General features: G+C 45.5%; 1 protein-coding gene across 1 annotated transcript; it reads left to right on the forward strand.

The window, feature by feature from the left end:
- Positions 1-2914: 2914 nt before the first annotated feature.
- GPR37 (G protein-coupled receptor 37) lies at positions 2915-21798 on the forward strand. The gene is made up of 2 exons (XM_053405867.1): positions 2915-4542; positions 19373-21798. Exons 1-2 carry the CDS (start codon positions 3520-3522, stop codon positions 20189-20191), a joined length of 1842 nt encoding a protein of 613 aa, XP_053261842.1. The 5' UTR covers positions 2915-3519; the 3' UTR covers positions 20192-21798.
- Positions 21799-22337: the final 539 nt, after the last annotated feature.

The raw sequence follows: 22337 nt of genomic DNA on the forward strand, positions 1-22337 counted from the left end.
TGTCTTCTAAAAGCCTGGTAGTTGTTGTTCTCTTTGACATCTGGTGGGAGGGCGTTCCACAGGGAGGGCGCCACTACCAAGAAGGCCCTCTGCCTGGTTCCCTGTATCCCCTGCTCCATATATTTCCCATAGTCAATCCCATAGATTTTGCTGTCTTCAAGAAAGCACGGTACTGCAGAATATTAGAACATTGGTGTAACTCTAGAAGTCTTGACAAAATGTTATGTTTTCGTCACTGATCCCCTTCTGACAGAAAAGTGATCAAAGCTGTTCTATATTTATCTTACGTATAGCTGCGTTCTCTGCTGTATCTCAGCCATGAGCCTGTTGTACAGACAAAACATGGTCGTGATGAGAGGAACTGGATATGGCACTTCTGGGTCATGTGGCACCAGAGGTGATGCTCTGGTCTATGAGTCATCCTGTGTACAGCATTTGGCACTGCCTTGCTGAGGAAACTGGAGTGATGGATACATTTTGGGGGTATTTAATGTCGAGTCGTGGGGCTGGAGAGGAGCAACATAATACAGCCCTGGTAAAAAGGAAGGCGAGGCGATGATTTATGGAGGAAATGTATTCTCAAAAAGGAAAGATTTGTAATGGTTGGGTTTGAAATGTCCTTGAAATGGAAATCTTACTGTATCTGCCCAATCTTTAGAGTGTTTACAACAGGGGTACTCAAACTTTTTCAGCAGTGGGCTGGTCCACTGTCCCTCAGACCTTGTGGGGGGCCAGACTATATTTTGAAGGGGAAAAAATGAATGAGCGATGATGAGCGAAAAGGCTCCGGAGAGGGGCTGCTTTAAATGGCGGCCGCTTGAGAGGGGCACTCAGCCAACCATGGCTCCTGTGTCTTGCGAGCGGCAGGGGCTGGTGGCAGCAGAAGGACGATGAATAGTGCATGAAAGCCCAGCCCCCTTCCTTCTCTAGGCAGGGTTGGGAGAAGCCAGGAGGAAGGGAGGAGGCGCCACCTGCGCTGCCACCGTCTGAGAGGGAAAGAACACGCACGATGGTGATCCACGTGCTGGCTATCCACACGTCAATTCCTGGACCATCCGTGCGCTGGATTTAGAAGGCAATTGGGTCTGATCCGGCCTTAGTTTGCGACCCGTGGTTTACACAGCAGCAAGTCCCTACTTCCATTGAAGTGACTACAGGATCGCAACTACTGACACATAAACGCTATGCAACTCAGGAAGCCGACTTATGAATAAATACAGGTGGAAGTTAGGATTGCAGTTGGAATAAGGTTACCAGACGTCCCCGTTTCCCCGGGGACAGTCCCCGGATTTACAAATCAGTCCCCATACAAAATCCATTGAAGTTGAAAAGTGTCCCCGGATTGATTGAAAAAAATCTGGTAACCTTACGTTGGAAAGCAGTGCATTCTGTAAGAATTGGTGCAAAGATTGCGAGGAACTGATAGAACATAGGGAGAATTTTCTAATAACAATAAAAGAACAGGACGTAGTAAGGTAAAAGGAGCATTGCAGGGGTACGCATACCCCTAAACATTTTGTGAATCTAAGTTTGGCCTCATTGCGGGGCAGTATTTCAATATGAGTAGGAAAATGTAAAAGGTAAAGGGACCCCTGACCATTAGGTCCAGTCGTGACCGACTCGGGGGTTGCGGCGCTCATCTCGCTTTATTGGCCAAGGGAGCCGGCGTACAGCTTCCAGGTCATGTGGCCAGCATGACTATGCCACTTCTGGCGAACCAGAGCAGCTCACGGAAACGCCATTTACTTCCCCACCAGTGAAGGTAGACCTATTTATCTACTTGCACTTTGACGTGCTTTCAAACTGCTAGGTTGGCAGGAGCAGGGACCGAGCAACGGGAGCTCACCCCGTCGCGGGGATTCGAACCGCGACCTTCTGATCGGCAAGTCCTAGGCTCTGTGGTTTAGTAGGAAAATGAGAGTACCCCTAAACATTTTTTAAAGAAAAAAAGCACTGGGTGATGACCTATTTTGGATAGCAGTTCTTATGTTGGGGGGGTGTAGAACTGAGTTTTCTGTGACGCAATTGGTCAGTTAGCTAAGTATTTCTATTTATTTACTTGATTTGGGGGGCAACTACCCCCTGGCTAAGCCCATGGGCAGCCTCCTCAAATATTTTATGGGGGAGGGAGTCGAATGCCCTAAGTCTACATGTCATCTTCATCCCTGTTCCCAGGAGAGCATCCGCCCAAGAGAGAGAGAGGAAGAGAAATAGGCGCCATGAAAAGAAACGCACGCGAGGCGCCTCTGGCTCGCTCCTCTTAGGATCTGGGGCGAGAGGGACAAACGCCGCTCGCCCCGGACCCCTGGGGGAGAGGCGCGTGCGCACTGCCGCTCGCCTCTCTTCCCGCCCCCCCTTCTCTCTTCTCGCTACAGAAGCCACCACAAAGCGCGCAAGGAAGGGGAGCTCGCGTGAGCGCTTGGCGGAGGAGAGCGTAAGCCGCCAGGGGAAGCCGTGCGCTCGCGCCTGGTAGCCCGGAGGCGGGGAGAGAGAGAGAGAGGGAAGAGCCCAAGCTAAGAAAGCAGAGCCGAGCAGCGTCTCCCTCAGAGGCTTCCCAGAGCCGCGCACGGACAGCAGCAGCGGCGGCGGGTCTCTTCCTCTCCATCCGCCCAGCCGCTTAGACTGGAGGGAGCAGCAACACGTTGCTGTGGGCGCCGCTGCCAGCCAACTTGGCGCCGCTACCCGAGGCAACTTTGCGGGCGCCGGTGGGGCGGGAAGCCGCTCTCGTCTCATTGTTCTTTTGATTCTGAAATGCTTCGTTCGGTGGCCGCCGCAGCTCCGCCTCAGCTCCTTCGCCGGCGCAGCCGTGGGGCTTCTCCTCCTTCCCAGGCGCACGGAGCGCCTTGATCGCGCGCGCCCCGGCGACCCACTCGTGTCTGCCATCAGCTGGGAGCGGCGACGATGGAGCGCTTGGCCCCGGGGATCGCGCCCCGACGGCGGGCCAGCGGCTGAGGGCGATCTCGGGAGGGCGCGAGCAAAACGCCCCCAGGCAACCGTCGCTGGGAAAGGCGGAGCGCGGGGTGGCTTTCCGTGCGCGGGTCCAGCAGGACCGTCTGCGCTTGCAGTCTCCATTCGCGATCGGGGTTGATGCAACTTTTGCAGACCTGTCCCGAGAGGCTGCAGGAGGGGGTGGAAAACACACCTACCCACCCCTCTCTCCTGGGCAAGGAGATTTCTTTCTTTTAATTTTCTGGGTGAGGTTGGGCTCTTCTCTGTCTCCAAATCGTGGATACATTTGCTGAGGACATGAGTCGAACTTGAAGCCTGTGCAAACGAAGGAACCGTATGGTTTATTATCCATCATTCTCCGGATCATTTTTTTCAGGTCAGCTCAGTGCTGTTTTTCTAGACCCTTGTTCTCTTATCATGGCAGTGGTGCTCATCTGAGCGTTGCTGGGACTGGAAAGGAGTCCTGAGTCCAAGTTATGGGTGAAATGGGTGTGACTGGCAGCTCCACCAGCTTGGGCAGTGGGTGTTACTAAAGGAGCACTGGAGGGCACCCAGCTCCTACCCTAAACCATGCAGCTTGTCAAGACAACACCCCTTGGCTTGGCTTGGCTCCTGGGCGCCCTGTCTGCCTTTGCCCATGGAGTATCGCCCCAGGTGCCAGTGAAAGGAGATGGCCTTGATGTTGGCAGAAAGGGCAGGGAGTGTGGATCGTGGTGCCAGGCAGCCACTCCACTGCCCTGGCGAGTGGTGGCACCCAGGACTATGGGTGTCTCCCCTTTGGGGAGTGTTGCTCGGGCTTCCCTGCAGAAAGGGCATTTAGCCAGATCCAAGGCTACAGCTTTGGGGGACTGGGGTCCCTTGGAGAATTATGATCGTGCCAGGGGCTGGACTGCAGCAGAAACTGGCCAACAAAGAACTCACCCACTGAAAGCCACACATCAATCCAATGGCCCTTTGGAAGGAGGTGGCGAGAGCCAGCTGAATAAAGACCTTTCTGTAGTCTTGGAGGTTGGGAGATACTCTGATCTCCCTGGGGCACAGGTACAGAAGAAGGAAAGCAGTAGAGACCCAGGAAGCATTCGTTCCAAAAGGCATACAAGAAGCAAGAGGGGAGCTGGGCAGCCCCAGGACGGAGGGAGATCAGGAGAAGTCAAGGCTCTCGCAGATAGTCTTGTAAGGAACTTCAGTGACTCAATGGACAGCCAGATGACTCCTTCTCCTGGGCCAGAAAATGATTTCCCCCAGGCGTTGCCTTTGAATGGATCCACAGCTGGCTCTTTCAGGAATGGTACATTCCGACCAGCCCGGGTCAAGAACCCTTTCTACCCGCTGACTGAGGAATCATATGGTGCCTACGCAGTCATGTGCCTGTCGATAGTGATCTTTGGCATTGGGATAATGGGCAACATGGCAGTGATGTGCATCGTGTGCCACAACTACTACATGAGAAGCATCTCCAACTCCTTGCTGGCCAACCTAGCCTTCTGGGATTTTCTCATCATTTTTTTCTGCTTGCCTTTGGTAATCTTTCAAGAGCTCACCAAAAAGTGGCTGCTGGATGATTTCTCTTGCAAAATTGTACCGTACATCGAGGTAAGCACAATGAATGCAAGAACGTGTAATCTCATTTTTCCTGTTGCTCTTTGATGTCCCATATTTGCTGACAGTTAGTTAAGAATTATCCCTCTCCTGGGGTGAGACTTCTTCCAGGAACGTTCTGTTCACTCCCATCAGTTGTTCTTCATAACCTAATGGTTGGATGTTGTCATGTTTATTTGGAGACGTGAAATATTTCTGCTTGCTTATTTATTTGACTCAGGTGGTGCTTAGCGGCTTCATAATTCTTCCGCCCACCTTTGACTAGTTCAGCGAGAGTATTTATGTTTTGAATTGCTGTAGTCGTGTTGACTTCAATGAGATCAGCACCTTGATTGTAAGCTCATGATGTGAATGTAAGTCGATTGAAGTTGGCTCTGATCCTCGTGCATGGGGACTTCCTTCTCTGCTGCATGTAAGGATTGCTACCTGCACTCGCTTAGGGCTTTTAGTAAGACAAGCTGTGTTTGGAAGATGGGATAACAATTTTTGGATGGTGCACCCCCTACAATTTGATTTCAAAAGCAGATTTGAAGTGGTTGGAATAAACCTTACTTGGAAATATATGTTTTACGGCTTTAAGTTGAACTGACCCCCCCACATAAAAACATTTAGATCGGTGTTTAATAGGCTTAAATCCAAATATTCCGCTTTAATTGATGGGCTGGGCTACCAAAACAAACCACACTGTTAAAGGATGCCAATCCTGCACTCATAATAAAAAGGAACATAGAATCAGGGTACATCTAATTCAAATACATGCATGTATTCACAAGTGTGCATCAACTAGATATGAAAGTACTTGATGTTCAAGAAGCCACACATAGTGTGGGGAGAGAAGTTGCCTATAACTCTTGCTCTTGCCAGATTTACTGCCGAAGATGAAAAATATTTTCATTGGAAAGTAATGGATTGAAGGATGTGGCTTGATAGTCAGAAAACCATCAAACTGATGGATACATTATTAATGTAACTGGTTAGTTCCAAATCCCACGCTTCTGTCTTCTTTTCTTTAAATGCCTCAGGTTCCACTTAAATCCTTGCTTCTTGGCAAGAGCACAGATACTCTGCCAGGCCTTCAGCCAGCTGGCCAGAATCCTACCACCATTCAGGTTGTGTGTTTTATTTATTTACTGGGGTGCGCACACACACACACACCACACACAGACACTAAAGCTGGCTGATAGTGCTGTAGAGTAATTCTGGCAGGCTATACTACTCTGTGTGTGAGAGAAAGACAATATCCATCTACCATATTTTTCGCTCTATAAGACGCACCAGACCACAAGATGCACCTAGTTTTTGGAGGAGGAAAACAAGAAAAAAAATATTCTGAATCTCAGAAGCCAGAACAACAAGAGGGATCGCTGCACAGTGAAAGCAGGAATCCCTCTTGCTGTTCTGGCTTCTGGGATAGCTGCGCAGCCTGCTTTCGCTCCATAAGACGCACACACATTTCCCCTTACTTTTTAGGAGGGAAAAAGTGAGTCTTATAGAGCAAAAAATACGGTAACCAACAGCAGTGGGGTAAGTGAAGATAAAAAACCCCCACACTTCTCATTATATTTTAAGAAGGAGGTCCTGTTTGTTAAACATGAAACTATTCATTGAATTGTATTTAAATCTGACTGGCATGGGGATGGAAGAGTGGGTGTGAACTTTCTCTCTTTCTTCGCAATCCTGTTGTACTGGGAGGCGCACCGGCATGAAAATGCAGTGCCCAACAACTTGTAACTGTCACAGCTTTGATTTGTGACGTATAAATGCTCTCCTTTAGGGTATAGCCCTAAACTGCATCACTCCTCATACAACACAGCTGTATTGAATAAATGTATCCCTTTTCACTGTGGAACCAGAGCTGTTTATAAAGTTAGATGTCCCAATAACAACTGCCAGTGTTCCTTTACTGTAGGTCTAGTCATTGTCAGGCAATCGTCAATGAAATCCATATCTGGATTTTAACTGTGTAGTTGCTACGTTTGGTTTTGTTGTGGTTTCTTCACCGTAAGTCAATTCTGGGAGGATCTGTGATCCGGAAAAGCAGCACAGAGATTGTTTAAATGAGTGGCATGAAATTGTAAACCTGCAACGATGTGGGCAAACTCTCCCCTGTTCCTTACAAGGTCAGTGTTTCGCTTTTTTATTTTAAAGGTGCATTTATGGTATTAAGATTGTAAGATATGGATGGGGGAACCTGTAGCCCTTCAGATGTTATTGAATTCCAGCTCCCATCAACCCAGCCAACAAGACCAATGGTGAAGGATGATGGGAGTTGTAGCTGAGCAGTGTCTGGAGAGTTGCAAGTTTTCCATCTCTAAGAAAAGTCCCAATGGATCATGCTGAGGACTTATATCATATCATTCTGTTTCCAACCATGTCCAACCAATTATTTCCAGGAAACCAATGGATATGAAGCCAACTGTGTATGTTGGATGACGAGTACCTTATTTACCTGTCCTGACCCTATTGCCAATAAATATTTATTAGATGATCAACATTACAGAAGAGAGTAAACTATCTTTTCCCATTCACTTCCTCTGTATCATTCTTAATTACAACATATCCCTCTTTGTCCTCTGTTTTTCTAAAGCTGGTTTGGGGGGGAAACCCCATGCTAAAGCAGAACTGGGCTTACTGTGCCCCATTTAGGTATTAGAACAGGCTTCCTCAACCTCGGCCCTCCAGATGTTTTGAGACTACAATTCCCATCATCATAGAATCATAGAATCATAGAATCATAGAGTTGGAAGAGACCACAAGGGCCATCGAGTCCAACCCCCTGCCAAGCAGGAAACACCATCAGAGCACTCCTGACATATGGTTGTCAAGCCTCTGCTTAAAGACCTCCAAAGAAGGAGACTCCACCACACTCCTTGGCAGCAAATTCCACTGTCGAACAGCTCTTACTGTCAGGAAGTTCTTCCTAATGTTTAGGTGGAATCTTCTTTCTTGTAGTTTGGATCCATTGCTCCGTGTCCGCTTCTCTGGAGCAGCAGAAAACAACCTTTCTCCCTCCTCTATGTGACATCCTTTTATATATTTGAACATGGCTATCATATCACCCCTTAACCTCCTCTTCTCCAGGCTAAACATGCCCAGCTCCCTTAGCCGTTCCTCATAAGGCATCGTTTCCAGGCCTTTGACCATTTTGGTTGCCCTCCTCTGGACACGTTCCAGTTTGTCAATGTCCTTCTTGAACTGTGGTGCCCAGAACTGGACACAGTACTCCAGGTGAGGTCTGACCAGAGCAGAATACAGTGGCACTATTACTTCCCTTGATCTAGATGCTATACTCCTATTGATGCAGCCCAGAATTGCATTGGCTTTTTTAGCTGCCGCGTCACACTGTTGGCTCATGTCAAGTTTGTGGTCAACCAAGACTCCTAGATCCTTTTCACATGTAGTGCTCTCAAGCCAGGTGTCACCCATCTTGTATTTGTGCCTCTCATTTTTTTTGCCCAAGTGCAATACTTTACATTTCTCCCTGTTAAAATTCATCTTGTTTGTTTTGGCCCAGTTCTCTAATCTGTCAAGGTCATTTTGAAGTGTGATCCTGTCCTCTGGGGTGTTAGCCACCCCTCCCAGTTTGGTGTCATCTGCAAATTTGATCAGGATGCCCTTGAGTCCATCATCCAAGTCGTTGATAAAGATGTTGAATAAGACCGGGCCCAAGACAGAACCCTGTGGCACCCCACTAGTCACTCTTCTCCAGGATGAAGAGGAACCATTGATGAGCACCCTTTGGGTTCGGTCAGTCAGCCAGTTACAAATCCACTGAGTGGTAGCATAGTCAAGACCGCATTTTACCAGCTTCTTTACAAGAATATCATGGGGCACCTTGTCAAATGCCTTGCTGAAATCAAGGTAGGCTACATCCACTGCGTTCCCTTCATCTACCAGGCTTGTAATTCTGTCAAAAAACGAGATCAGGTTAGTCTGACATGACTTATTTTTCAGAAATCCATGCTGACTATTGGTGATCACAGCATTCCTTTCTAGGTGCTCACAGACTGTTTGCTTAATGATCTGCTCCAGAATCTTCCCTGGTATTGATGTCAGACTGACTGGGCGGTAATTATTTGGGTCCTCTCTTTTCCCCTTTTTGAAAATAGGGACAACATTTGCCCTCCTCCAGTCTGCCCATCCCCGACCACTGGTCCTGATAGCTAGGGATCATGGGAGTTGTAGTCCCAAAACAGCTGGAGGGGCGAGGTTGAGGAAGCCTGTATTGGAGTTTCCCCATGAATCTGGTATACTTGGAGCAGTGTTTCTGAGCCACCCGATTTAAGAGACTCTGATGTTATAAGTGAATAGAGGCTGGACAAATTGCCAGCTTTGACCCTCTTAAGTAAGCGAGGTTCCCATCCTGCTTTGTGGGAGAGATCGGTGTTCATTCAGAGAAAACTCCCATGAATGACCTATGTTCTATAGCCTCCAGAGTGTACAAAGGCAGTAACCTAGCGCACTGTTGCTCAACCCATGCTCATGTTGCTGCATGCTCCTGTGCAGGTGAAGCAATTGGGTTATCGCTGGCAATTTAACTGTTGAGCCAAGTACTTCTCATCCTGCTGTGTTAAAAGAGTTGTTCTCTGAAGTCCAACCCGTATTTCATCTTTGAGGTATGATTGCCATTTCTCCCTTCCGGCTAGTTCCCATGTCATCAGTAATATATGGATATTTTTATCATGTAGGTGGGCTCAGTCACCTGAATGCTTCCCACCCAAGCATCACCGGTGGCCTTGAAGGAAAAAGAAGGCTGGTAGGCACGATCACCTGAACTCTCATCTTATCTATATGCTCAAAAGATCCATTCATTACCAGTATGTCATGGGTGCTGGCTGAAGGGGAGAAGCTTTGTGGTGAGACCACACTCAAATCTTTATATCAGTCAGCCCGAATCAGTTCTTATCAAGGAGTAGACTACTAAAATGCAGCCATGCAATGTTTTCAAAGGTCTAAACAAAGATTTATGAAGAGTTTAACCAAGCTTGCCCCAACCTCTGCAGTATTCATGCCAAATAAATTATGGATTTCATGTTCGTTTCATGCCACAAAATCATGAAGATTTATTAAGGCCTTGGGCTTCTGGCATGTTTCCAGTATGAATCTTTAAGCTCCACTTGGGACAAGTTGTTAGGAACATTTGGGTGTGGTCTATTCTGTTGCATTAGTTTCGTCAAGTCTCTGGACCATAAACAAAAGCATTTTGCTGTGAGAGGAATTCTCTTTAAAGACTTAAAATCCAATTTTATGTTAATTTGCCTTTAGCTAATAAAAAAAACCACACACAATGGAAAGCAGCTATTTAATTTCCAGTGTTTTCTCCTGAATTTATTCCCAAACTTTAATTTACTATGGAAACAGTATTATTCATATGCTGCATTTGCATTTTTCATTTGAAATCTCTTTTGTTAGTGCTGTAATGGGAAGTCTGCTTAAAAACAAAACAACTGAAAACTGTATACAGTTTAAATTGTGTATACCAAGTAAAATGACCATGCTGTTTGGAAAATGTATTGTTTGTGTTCTTCAGACAGTTTGCATATATTGTAAATTAGTAAGGGACTGCAAGAAATTGCTTCTCATAGCTGCAGCCTTGATGCATTTTCTATGGAGGTGTGCCCTTGATTTCTTTGGGAGTATTCCTGTGGAATGAAACTTGCAGCCTTAAATAGAGCCAAAAAATAACAACAACATGCAACATTTAAGCTGCAGTCGTGGGTTAAAGCCTCAGCGCCTAGGACTTGCCGATCGAAAGGTCGGCGGTTCGAATCCCCGCGGCGGGGTGCGCTCCCGCTGCTCGGTCCCAGCGCCTGCCAACCTAGCAGTTCGAAAGCACCTCCGGGTGCAAGTAGATAAATAGGGACCGCTTACTGGCGGGAAGGTAAACGGCGTTTCTGTGTGCTGCGCTGGCTCGCCAGATGCAGCTTTGTCACGCTGGCCACGTGACCCGGAAGTGTCTGCGGACAGCGCTGGCTCCCGGCCTATAGAGTGAGATGAGCGCACAACCCTAGAGTCTGGCAAGACTGGCCCGTACGGGCAGGGGTACCTTTACCTTTACCTAGATCCAGGGAATAATTCATATAATAATAATAATAAAAATAAAAATAAAAATAAAAATAATAAAAATAAATTTTATTTATATCTCAGAGCGGCTAACATCAAATGTATAACACATTAACATAAAATCAGACAATCAATTAAAATACATCCTCAAATCAGATCAGGATCAGAATAAAATCCAATCAGATGGCAACCCGCAGATTAGGGTTGGGGACCTTAAATGCTCACCAGGCCCAACTCTTTGTGCTGAACTTATATGGGCCTGTGAGAAAAATATAGATTGCAAACAGGTACAAATGGTTGTGACATGTTTTCACTCTAAAGGTATTATGCTATTCTGATCGTGTTTGGTAAGGTAGTTATTTACAGGCCACTTCCACTGATAAAGGCCCCTTGGCTCACACTCACGCAAATTTAAGTGATCTATAAATGACTCCTTTGGTGAGAGTTTTATTGATGCTGAATACATAACAGTACTTGTTAAGAGGCACATCTCCTAGTAGATGGATCAGATTATGAGCCTGCAAGTTAACCAACCAATTGCACCATAAGCAGGTGTATTTTACTTAGGGAGGGTCTTCACTAATCCAAATTAACAATACTGCGTTTTCCCCAGTGCAGCCATTTGTGTTTTAATTACCCATCAGTGCAGCTGAGTAGGTGCTAATTATGCAGAAAATTAGTAATGAATACATGCAAAAAAAAGTACAAAATTTTATATATCTTTCTGCGCTATATATTGTTAAAATGTTCTTTGCAATTGCAGGCAACTCCCAATTTACAGGGGGTTTACATTGCAAGGGACCACATTTTTATGGGAAAGCGTGTATATTTGAAACGCCACTGAAAAAGCTTGCGGACACCCCATTCTGCCCTCCCCCTGCCCCCACTGTCTTCCACCCCTTTTATGACATTTTGGGGTCACTTCCAGGTTTGGTGGGACACACATATCGAAGCGCCTAAAACGGTCGCTGCCTGTATTGTTTTCTTCAGATATCTTCTAAAAGTCTGGTAGTTGTTTTTCTCTTTGACATCTGGTGGGAGGGCATTCCACAGGGCGGGTGCCACTACCGAGAAGGCCCTCTGCCTGGTTCCTTGTAACTTGGCTTCTCGCAGTGAGGGAACCGCCAGAAGGCCCTTGGAGCTGGACCTCAGTGTCCGGGCAGAACGATGGGGGTGGAGACGCTCCTTCAGGTATACTGGACCGAGGCCGTTTAGGGCTTTAAAGGTCAGCACCAACACTTTGAATTGTGCCCGGAAACGTACTGCGAGCCAGTGTAGGTCTTTCAAGACTGGTGTTATATGGTCTTGGCAGCCGCTCCCAGCCACCAGTGTAGCTGCCGCATTCTGGATTTGTTGTAGTTTCCAGGTCACCTTCAAAGGTAGCCCCACATAGAGCGCATTGCAGTAGTCCAAGTGAGAGATAACTAGAGCATGCACCACTCTGGCGAGACAGTCCATGGGCAGGTAGGGTCTCAGCATGTGTACCAGATGGAGCTGGTAGACAGCCGCCCTGGACACAGAATTGACCTGCACCTCCATGGACAGCTGTGAGTCCAGAATGACTCCCAGGCTGCACATCTGGTCCTTCAGGGGCACAGTTACCCCATTCAGGACCAGGAAGTCCTCCACACCCGCCCACCTCCTGCCTCCCAAAAACAGTACTTCTGTCTTGTCAGGATTCAACCTCAATCTGTTAGCCGCCATCCATCCTCCAACCGCCTCCAGACAATTCCTTGCAACCAGTTATACAAACAGAAGCAGTGTACTTCCTTAGTCCACCTTCTAACTTAAATTGCTTTGTGTCTTCTTCTTCTACTACTACTACTACTAATTTATTGTTTATACCCTGCCCATCTGGCTGGGTTTCCCCAGCCACTCTGGGTGGTTTCCTACTCATGGCACCTTTGTAGTGTGGGGAGGACTGGAGCATAGTTACTCAGTGCTCCACAATACTAAAGTATTTGTTGAAGTGGTTCAAAGCGAATTTGGCGGAGAAAATTGGATTGGGCTTCCAGTACAGGTCGGCAAGTTGTGTGTGTCATAAGATCGATAGGTACACGGCTAATGTAGTTGGCTAATACTACGTCGCACATTTTCTTTTCTTAAAAAGCCTGAAGTTCCATTTAAATCCTTGCTTCCTGGCAAGCATTCCAAGTGTTCTGCCAGCCAAGCTTTTGACCAGCTGGTAAGATTTGTTTTTGATCATTCAGATATTAGAAAGGCTTGTGTCTCTCACTGTTCATTTCCCAGTTCCCTCCCTGCATCTTAAAAGATGTGAGTGCGGAAAAAGTAACAGCGGAGCTGGCTCTTTGTGATCCACAAATACTTGTATCGGGCTTAAACTCTGAATGTTGAGATTTCAAAACAGAAAGGGATTTGTCTTAGACTTGGCAGAAAACAGAGGTCAGCAATATTTGGGGAGTAAAAAAGCTACATTTGTTATCTCTGTGCTACAGAATTAGTTCTGCCTGTGCTGGCCTTGGCATTAAGCTCCCTTCTGAGTTTACATAGTATTGGACGGCAGGATTGCTCTTTAAATTTGAGAAGGAACATCGGAAGCTGTACATAGGAGTCCAACCAGCGATCTATCTAGCTCAGTGTTATCTCCCTAGGGTTTCAGACGGTGGTCTTTTCCCAGCCTTACCTGGGGATTCTGGGAATTGAACCTGGCACATTCTGACACGCAGAGCAGATGCTGTATTACTGCCCTTCCTGTAGCACAAAAACAGCAAGGCAACAGTACCAATAGCATCATGATGCTAGTTTGAAGGAGCTTGTATGCCAACAGCTTGCAAGACCTCAGTACGACTTCTGACGCCAACTTGGCAAGTTGGTCAAAGCATCTACGTGCAGCCAGTCCACCAACAGAATCCCTGGTCTTAGGTGCCCTGTAGATGTCACTCCAGCTGTGTGTAAGCTACGTGCCAATTCTGTGGAAAAGATGGCCCGCCCCACATAGTTGTATCATACAGACACAGCTGCAAGTTGCAGCACGTCTCTGTTAATGGGAAAGCAGCTCCAACGCTCTTGAAGAAAAAGAGTTTGGATTTCATATCCCGCTTTATCACTATCCGAAGGAGTTTCAAAGCGGCTAACATTCTCCTTTCCCTTCTGCCCTCACAACAAACACTCTGTGAGGTGAGTGGGGCTGAGAGACTTCAGAGAAGTGTGACTAGCCCAAGGTCACCCAGCAGCTGCATGTGGAGGAGCGGAGATGTGAACCCGGTTCACCAGATTACGAGTCCACCGCTCTTAACCACTACACCACACTGGCTCTTGAGGCCACGTCTAACACAAATGCGATATCGAATGAACTGGGAAGGGGCAATTCATAGTACAGACCAGGGGTCCTCAACCCTTCTATCCCTAGGGCCAAGTTGAGATGGCTGAAAAGACCCACAGCTCACAAAATGGTCACAGTCACAGAATACTGGCACGGAGGTAGATTTTGGCATATTCAGTTGGCAGTTACTGACTTCACTTTCTACTGATATCTAATCCACCTTTGGAAATTTACTTTACAGGCAAGGTGTTCCATAGTGCAGCTTTCCTCATGCTTAACTGCAGACATTTGCCCTGTAGCTAATGTGACTCAGACACTCCATTTTAGTCAGAAGCTGCTGATCCAGAAACTATAAGCAGAGCGAGCTTTTTCTTTTATATTTTCCCTTCCTCACATGCTTCTTACCAATCTCCTGTAATTTCGTCTCCTTTTCTCCTTTCCCACTCAGCTTGCACTTTATCCTCACCCTCAAACTGCCAGATTCTTTCATTCCTCCTCCCTGTTCTTTTCACATTCACTTCTTCCTCCTCTAGCACCCTTCTTCCCTTATCTCCTTCTTTCCAATTCCCAATGTATTTATCAATCTTGTTGTTGCTAGTAGTATAATAATAAAAATAACAGGGGCCATTTCATCTCACTTGCCAGTTTCCTTCAACACCTCCACTGACTCTTTTCCCTTAGAGGAGGAAAACCTTCCTTTCTGTCCTTCCTCCCTGGATTTTTCTGCCTCCCAGACACCTTCACTCAGCATTCAGGGGGGTTCTGGTGCTGGCATTGGCTTGTTACCATGTAAATATGTGGTAAAAAATTAAGAAATGGGCCCTGAAACACATGTTTGTCCTAGGTCTGAAAAGGTTGAAAATAACCAAGTTTAAATCAATTTATTTTGTTTTTGTAAATTACCAACTACTCTGTCTTTTCATAAACTGTCTCCTGTTTTCACTTGTCCTATAGTCAGTTCCCAAAGAAACCATTGGAACAAATGCTAATTTAAGAGTGGACCAATCTATCTCATTCTTGTGTGTGTGTGTGTGTGTATTCACAGTTTTATTTTGTTGATATTTTACAGTTATGTGAACTTTCTTGAATAACCCAGGCTGCATTCATATGGCAGTTTATTCTGTTTTCGTGGTGTCTCCCTAACTGTAGGGACTCTAACGGAAGACAGGGCAAGTTTAGTGCTCATTTTTTGCTTCCACAAAAGAATGTTTGCAAATAATATGGGGATGAGTGCTAATCTTGTACTATATTCCGCCAAGGTAACAGCTCTGTAGTTAACAACTTGATGCAAACCGGTCTTTCTTGTTTTTGTAAAAAAATATGGAACTTTGGGGATTCCTAGACCGGGGGTCAGCAACCTTTTTCACCATCCCTCAGACCATGTGGTGAGCCGGACTATATTTTTGGGGGGAAATGAATGAATTCCTATGCCCCACAAATAACCCTGAGGTGCATTTTAAATAAAAGGACACATTCTACTCATGTAAAAACACCAGGCAGGCCCCACAGATAACCCAGAGATGCATTTAAAAGGACACATTCTACTCATGTAAAAACACACTGATTCCCGGACCGCCTGCGGGCCAGATTGAGAAGGCGATTGGGCCGCATCTGGCCCCCGGACCTTAGGTTGCCTACTCCTGTCCTAGACCTTTTCTGCCCCATTCCTGAGTCAGGGGTGTTCTAATGAAACATTTCTCTTGCTCTCATCCAGCGCTAGACATTTCAGAATCCTGACTATATTAGGGCAGCTTTATCTTCAAGCGTGATCTTAGGAGTTACAGGCAAGAAAGAATTCAATACAGGACATTGGGCTGGCAGAGAAGAGAGGGAGCACCTTCTCTATTCCCAGCCTAGAAATCTAGCAGGCTATTGCAGAAGAGAGCAGCGTCTAACTTGCCTCTTCTGCCAGCAGGCTAGTAATTTCTGTGGACTTATTTACAAGGCTGTGTTTGAGGCAGGTGGGTGGAGTCACTGCACATAAGGCATTCATAGGTCCCGGATTCTGTTGCTTTAGCAATACAGTGGTACCTCGGGTTAAGTACTTACTTTGTTCCGGTGGTCTGTTCTTAACCTGAAACTGTTCTTAACCTGAAGCACCACTTTAGCTAATGGGGCCTCCTGCTGCCGCCGCGCCGCCGGAGCACGTTTTCTGTTCTCATCCTGAAGCAAAGTTCTTAACCTGAAGTACTATTTCTGGGTTAGTGGAGTCTGTAATCTGAAGTGTATGTAACCTGAAGCGTATGTAACCCAAGGTACCACTGTAAAAAGGAATGCAATATAATGAAATGATGACAATAATTAATACAGTTTTTTTAAGAAAACCTGCAGTTGATAAGACTTTCTGTACTGTCACACAAAACTTTAATATGGGGCACAGCAATAGTTAGTACTTACTTCAGCACTTACATCAGGTCACTGGTATATCACTCACAATGTGTCTTTTGAAGTGGGTTAAAAAAATTACCGGTTATCTCATTCTGTCATAAGAACTACTCAGTGAGGTTTTAAGCAATTGTTCAATTTGTGTTTCAGAGCCCAGAGACTGAAACTGAGAGATGATTGAAACTTGGCCTTGATGTCAGTTGAGCTAATAGTTAAATGTATGGGAATATGCTATTAAGAATTTACTGGTTTTGAAGCCAAGGTTACAAGACTTAATTTTTTCTGTTTTAGTAGCTCCGTGATGTTGTAAAAAAAAAAAACCACAACCAACTTATTTGTTAGCTATTTTAGCCCTGGCCCGTTCTTTTGACCTAAGTTTTACTACCTCAGAATGAGGGCATATGTTTTCCCCTTCTCAATTAAACTACACATTTGGTTTGTGTTTGCTAAGCTTTTTCCTTCGACTGTATCCCTGACAGTTTAACTCACCAAATTAATAGATTTGCCTACCAAAAAAAATAATATTTACCGTTCTTCAGCTGTGGCATAATTAAGTGTGTCTCTCATTGCAGGGCTCCATGATTCTTGAGAAGAAATATCAGAATTGCTCAGTTGAGCTAGAGTTTACCAGGTTTTATCCTAAGTGCCTCATATTTCGCAAGGATATTGACTTTTAGCAATCAGATATGCCCATTAAATGCTGAAGGCCAATGTGTGGGATACATTTCTATAATTGCATATAATTACACACTCTGTCCTTGCGGAACTTTTTATGAGATGTACATAAACAAGAATATTTCAAAATTATGATGGGATTCTGCCTTCCTTTTTAAATGTGCCTGCTATAGAATCTTAATTATCTCAGCAAACATTAAATAAGCAAAAAATTACAGTCAGCTGCCCAATATTTTAAGGGTGTTCTTTTTTAAAAAACTGATGTACTATGTGGATGCTGGGCTAATTTATAATAAAGGCAATCCTCTGGGGGAGGGGGAGAAGAAAAATCTTTAGCAGTTCCTGTTTGTATTCCATCAAAGCTCCAGTGCATCTTGACAGAGATTTATTTTAAAAAAACAACCTTCGGAAGAGCCACCTTTCAGTATTAAAACCTATGGGAAATTTGCATAGAGTAAACCAGAAACAATAAGAGCACATGCAAAAGGTCTAGGCCTGGGTGGTGTATCAATATATCGCTTGAAACCAAATTGCGAGAGTGGTTTTAGAATTTCCGGTCACGCAATGTATCGAGAATCCCCAACACGTCACAGTGACCACCTGGCAGCCTGCAAAGGCAGTTTGCGTCTCCTGAGCCTAAAAGTTCAGGCTAGCATAGGGTTACCAGACGTCCCTGGTTCCCGGGGACAGTCCCCGGATTTGCAAATCTGTCCCTGGACAAATTCCATCCCTGGAATATCCCCAGATTTGCAAATCTGTTCCTGGGAAACGTGGCAGCGGCAGCCTCAGCAGCTTGGAGCCAGCCCAGTAGCACAGTTGGCTCTGGCTGGCTTCAGGAGCTGCTCACTGCCGTGGCGCCTGCCATTTTTCCTCACCGGAAGTCCCCCTGTGATGTGTCTGGTGTGCATATTATGTGTCTTGCGCGATCTCCTGTTCCCTTCCCCCTTTGTTTTGACTGATCGGGGGAGGCTCGGGAGTGGCGGCCGGCCAGCCATTGCCCAGTTTTTTTAAAAACTGTGCATTTATGTTTCACAGGGTGCGAAAGAAGGGCTTTGCACCTTTATAGAATATACATGTATGCTTGGGTCCAGGGTCTTTTGCCTCACCATCCCCACTACTGACTCCTTGCTGCTACTCAGCTTAAAAAAAAAAAAGTGTCCCTGGATTCATTGAAAAAAAATCTGGTAACCATAGGCTAGCAGTGAGGTTCGGGCACCGTGTTTCCATTTACCTGCCAGGGACAAATACAAAGCGCACTAGCCCAATAAATCTCCAGAGCAAAGGGCAGGAAGTGGCGCACTCAGGGACGGAACAGTGGCTCTTGGTAGCTGCCGCTTGTATGCTGAGAGATTGTTGCAACGAGCCATGGCTGGCGGTTTCAGGGAGGCCAGAGGCTCCACAGTGCCCTGCCATGCGGTGCCGCAGCTGATGCTCTCTGCCATGATCTCTTAGATGATGCTGGCATTAGTCTGTCGTAGTTTGTATGTTAATTATGCCTGTTGAAGGATATCTATATTTCTACAATAGAGAAATAACTGGCTTGCGGGTCAGGCTAGCAGCCATCTTGAAATCTAGTACTGAATATTGTGTGCCTTTAAGTGAGGGGTAGCCAAAGTGGAGCCCTCCCGGTGTTAGTGGACTTTGTTGTTGTTTAGTCGCTTAGATGTGCCCGACTCTTCGTGTCCCCATGGACCAGAGCACGCCAGGCACTCCTGTCTTCCGCTGCCTCCCACAGTTTGGTCAAACTCATGCTGGTAGCTTCAAGAACACTATCCAACCATCTCGTCCTCTGTCGTCCCCTTCTCCTTGTGCCCTCCATCTTTCCCAGCATCAGGGTCTTTTCCAGGGAGTCTTCTCTTCTCATGAGGTGGCCAAGGTATTGGAGCCTCAGCTTCAGGATCTGTCCTTCCAGTGAGCACTCAGGGCTGATTTCCTTCAGAATGGATAGGTTTGATCTTCTTGCAGTCCATGGGACTCTCAAGAGTCTCCTCCAGCACCATAATTCAAAAGCATCAACTCCCATTATACCATACTCTCTTGGCCATACTATGATGATGCTGATGATAATGATGATGATCTTATTATGTGTACCCTGCCCATCTGGCTGGGTTTCCCCAGCCACTCTGGGCGACTCCCAACAGAATTAAAAGCACAATAAAACATCAGACATGAAAATTTTCCCTAAACAGGGCTGCCTTCAGATGTCTTCTAAAAGTCAGATAGTTGTTTATTTCCTTGACATCTGATGGGAGGGCGTTCCACAGGGCGTGCAGCACTACCGAGAAGGCCCTGCGAGTTGAGACTGATGGGAGTTGAAGACTGGAGCACATCATATTGACTGTCTCTGCTCTCTATTAAGGTGCATATTTCAAGTCCTCGTTCATATTTAAACTCACTTTTGTATTTCTCCCTACCCAGGTGGCGTCCCTTGGAGTAACTACCTTCACGTTATGTGCCCTCTGCATAGACCGTTTCCGTGCTGCCACGAACGTGCAGATGTATTATGAGATGATTGAAAACTGTACGTCAACAACCGCCAAGCTGGCTGTTATATGGGTCGGGGCTCTGTTGCTGGCGCTCCCTGAGGTGGTTCTGCGCCAATTGACTAAGGAGAACTCTGAAGCCAGTGGGAGCCCTCCTGTGGAAAGGTGTATGGTGAAGATCTCTCCCCACTTGCCTGACACCATCTACGTTTTAGCCCTCACGTACGACGGTGCAAGGCTCTGGTGGTATTTTGGCTGTTACTTTTGCTTGCCTACTCTCTTTACCATTACTTGCTCTTTGGTGACGGCACGGAAAATCCGAAAGGTGGAGAAGGCCTGTACGAGGGGAAACAAGCGACAAATTCAGCTGGAAAGCCAGATGAACTGCACGGTCGTGGCTCTGACCATTTTATATGGTTTCTGCATCATTCCTGAAAACATCTGCAATATTGTCACCGCCTACATGTCCACGGGGGTGTCTCAGCAGACTATGGACCTCCTGCACCTTATTAGCCAGTTTCTGTTGTTCTTCAAATCCTGTGTGACTCCGGTTCTCCTTTTCTGTCTTTGTAAACCATTCAGCCGAGCCTTTATGGAGTGTTGCTGTTGCTGCTGTGACGAGTGCATCCAGAAATCCTCAACCGTGACAAGTGATGATAATGACAATGAATATACTACAGAGCTTGAACTCTCTCCTTTCAGTACTATACGTCGTGAGATGTCCACATTTGCCTCTGTTGGGACTCACTGTTAGCTCACCCTTTTGATCAACACGCAGGTCCAACTTGCAAAAATCTGTCGGGGTTGTTCTGTTGACTTCAGTGGGATCCTGGGTTTTGCAATTTGATTTGATTTCAACATAGTTTATGTTGAGAAACGAGAAGCAAATGGAAGTCCTGTAAGGCCGACTGTAAACTGGTTTGCATATTAACATATTTGCTTTGAGAAATAAGTTTTAATCACTAAAAACAAAGACGTACTGCCAATGTGGAGTTATAAATCATTTCATATATGGTGCTAGCGCTCTGTGTCTGAAGGGAAGGTAGAAGCCACTCCTATGTATCATTTAATTTAATTTTCTGCTAGATATTATTTTGGCTGCTAAAACAAAAAACTACATTGAGAATGATCCAGCTTATGGTAAGCGTTTCTGTTGTCCCAGGGAATGGTGCATGAAGCCATCACCTTGGTGAAGCTATGGAGGTCTGATTCTAAGTCAGTTCCTGGATGAACGACCGTGTGGGAACCATACTTACGTTGCCTTCAGTTCCATGTTGGAAAAAAGATGGGAAATAAATGAAGGAGAGGAAGAAATAATGCTTGAATCCTAATCACAGTTAACCTAAGAACCTTCACTGAACACAGTGAAGTTGCTTGTGCGTAATTGTGCATATGATTCTGCAGTTGTGCCATCGGTTCCCCTGTAGCAATTAGTGGTCGACAAATACTAATAATCCCATTGATTTCAGTGGGAGAAAATGAAGCATATTCTTAAATCTCCTTCAGGACTTGAAATTGTTTAACATAGGCTGAACCAGGCACATTGTTTTCCCTATCCCCCCCCCCAAAAAAAACCTAAGTTTTATGGAAATATATGGTTTGAAGTATTTAAGAATAGTTTGAAGCCCCTTTTATGGGACATTAATTGGTTATTTTAAAAATAGTATAAAATACTTGAGTTTCATACTTTGCTGAGCAGCTTTTTAACGGCTCTACCAAATTATTTCCACAATGAGGAAAGCCGTCATTTGTTTCTTTGCATTAACTGCAAAACTGAATGAGTCATAATTGCATAGCACTCTTGGCGATAACTTGTCTTGATAGCAGAAGGCTGCTTCTCTCTTCCTATATGAGTAGCAATTGTTTATTTTTATTTTAAAACAGCACTAGTGCAGACTATATTTACAAATGTATGCCTGGCTTCTTGGTGCCTGCCCTTCTCTGGATACCTCTAGTTGCACATTATTGCACTGAATTGGAAGTCAAGAGATATCTGCACAGTGGCTTCCCAATCTTGTATATCTAAAGGAAATAACCTGCGTTATTAAAATGAATCCCATAATTTTTCAATGTACAATGTACAGTCAGAAGATTTGATATTTCTACAATGGGTATTTCCTTTCTAACACATAGATGTAGACTAAGTTATTATGTTCTGTTCAATCTATGGAATTTCCACTCCCGTCAGGGTGTATTGCCTGTAATTCCATTATTTTCTTTTTACAGTTTTTTTTTTTTTACACTAAGGGTATGTCCTCAGTCTGTGTGTATAATTCCTGCTGTAAGTGATGGTGGTGTTGTAGGGGGTGAGATGTAAGAATTTGCTACAGAATTAGTGACAATAAATTTGAAGGCTTGCAATGTGTGGTGCATAATTTCCGCCCTTCACTCCCGGTTTTCATTAAAAACATAAATTGAGTCAAATTTCAGAAAATTTGATAGACTGTTTTGCTGGCTGTCTCATGTCTTATGCAAAATCTCTACTAAGCTGGCACCATCTATTTACTACTACAATGAAGAGAAATGGAAAAAGTCAGGGGTTTTTTCATTCAGTAACTGGATACAACTTGAGTGGAATACAAGCATTCCACCTGTGGGGGAATAGTGTGGCAGACAGAAAGATCCCCTCTCCACTCTTCTGTGTGCTATTCTGAAAGTTCTTCCAGCCCCTCGAATCCAATTTGGGGGGCATGCGGGGAGGCGAGATCCATTACACAAGACTTCTGATGGGGCTTGTTAGCTGAATTCCACCTTTTATATTTGGGCCATCTTGAAGTATATATATATATAGAGAGAGAGAGAGAGAGAGAGAGAGAACTTATTGAATTTGTGAATAATACACCTATCGTTTCCATGAGATGCGTTTAATGTTCACCTGGCAAGGAATGGGGTGGTGGTGT

The sequence above is a fragment of the Podarcis raffonei genome, chromosome 10 (genome assembly GCF_027172205.1).
Source record: "Podarcis raffonei isolate rPodRaf1 chromosome 10, rPodRaf1.pri, whole genome shotgun sequence".
NCBI classification, from domain to species: domain Eukaryota; kingdom Metazoa; phylum Chordata; class Lepidosauria; order Squamata; family Lacertidae; genus Podarcis; species Podarcis raffonei.

What these genes read in the sequence shown, in the direction of transcription:
- GPR37 (XM_053405867.1), top strand. Translation starts at nt 3,520, where the DNA reads ATGCAGCTTGTCAAGACAACACCCCTTGGCTTGGCTTGGCTCCTGGGC. An exon ending in AAATTGTACCGTACATCGAG is followed by an intron (nt 4,543 to 19,372) that starts GTAAGCACAATG and finishes CTCCCTACCCAG; the next exon opens with GTGGCGTCCCTTGGAGTAAC.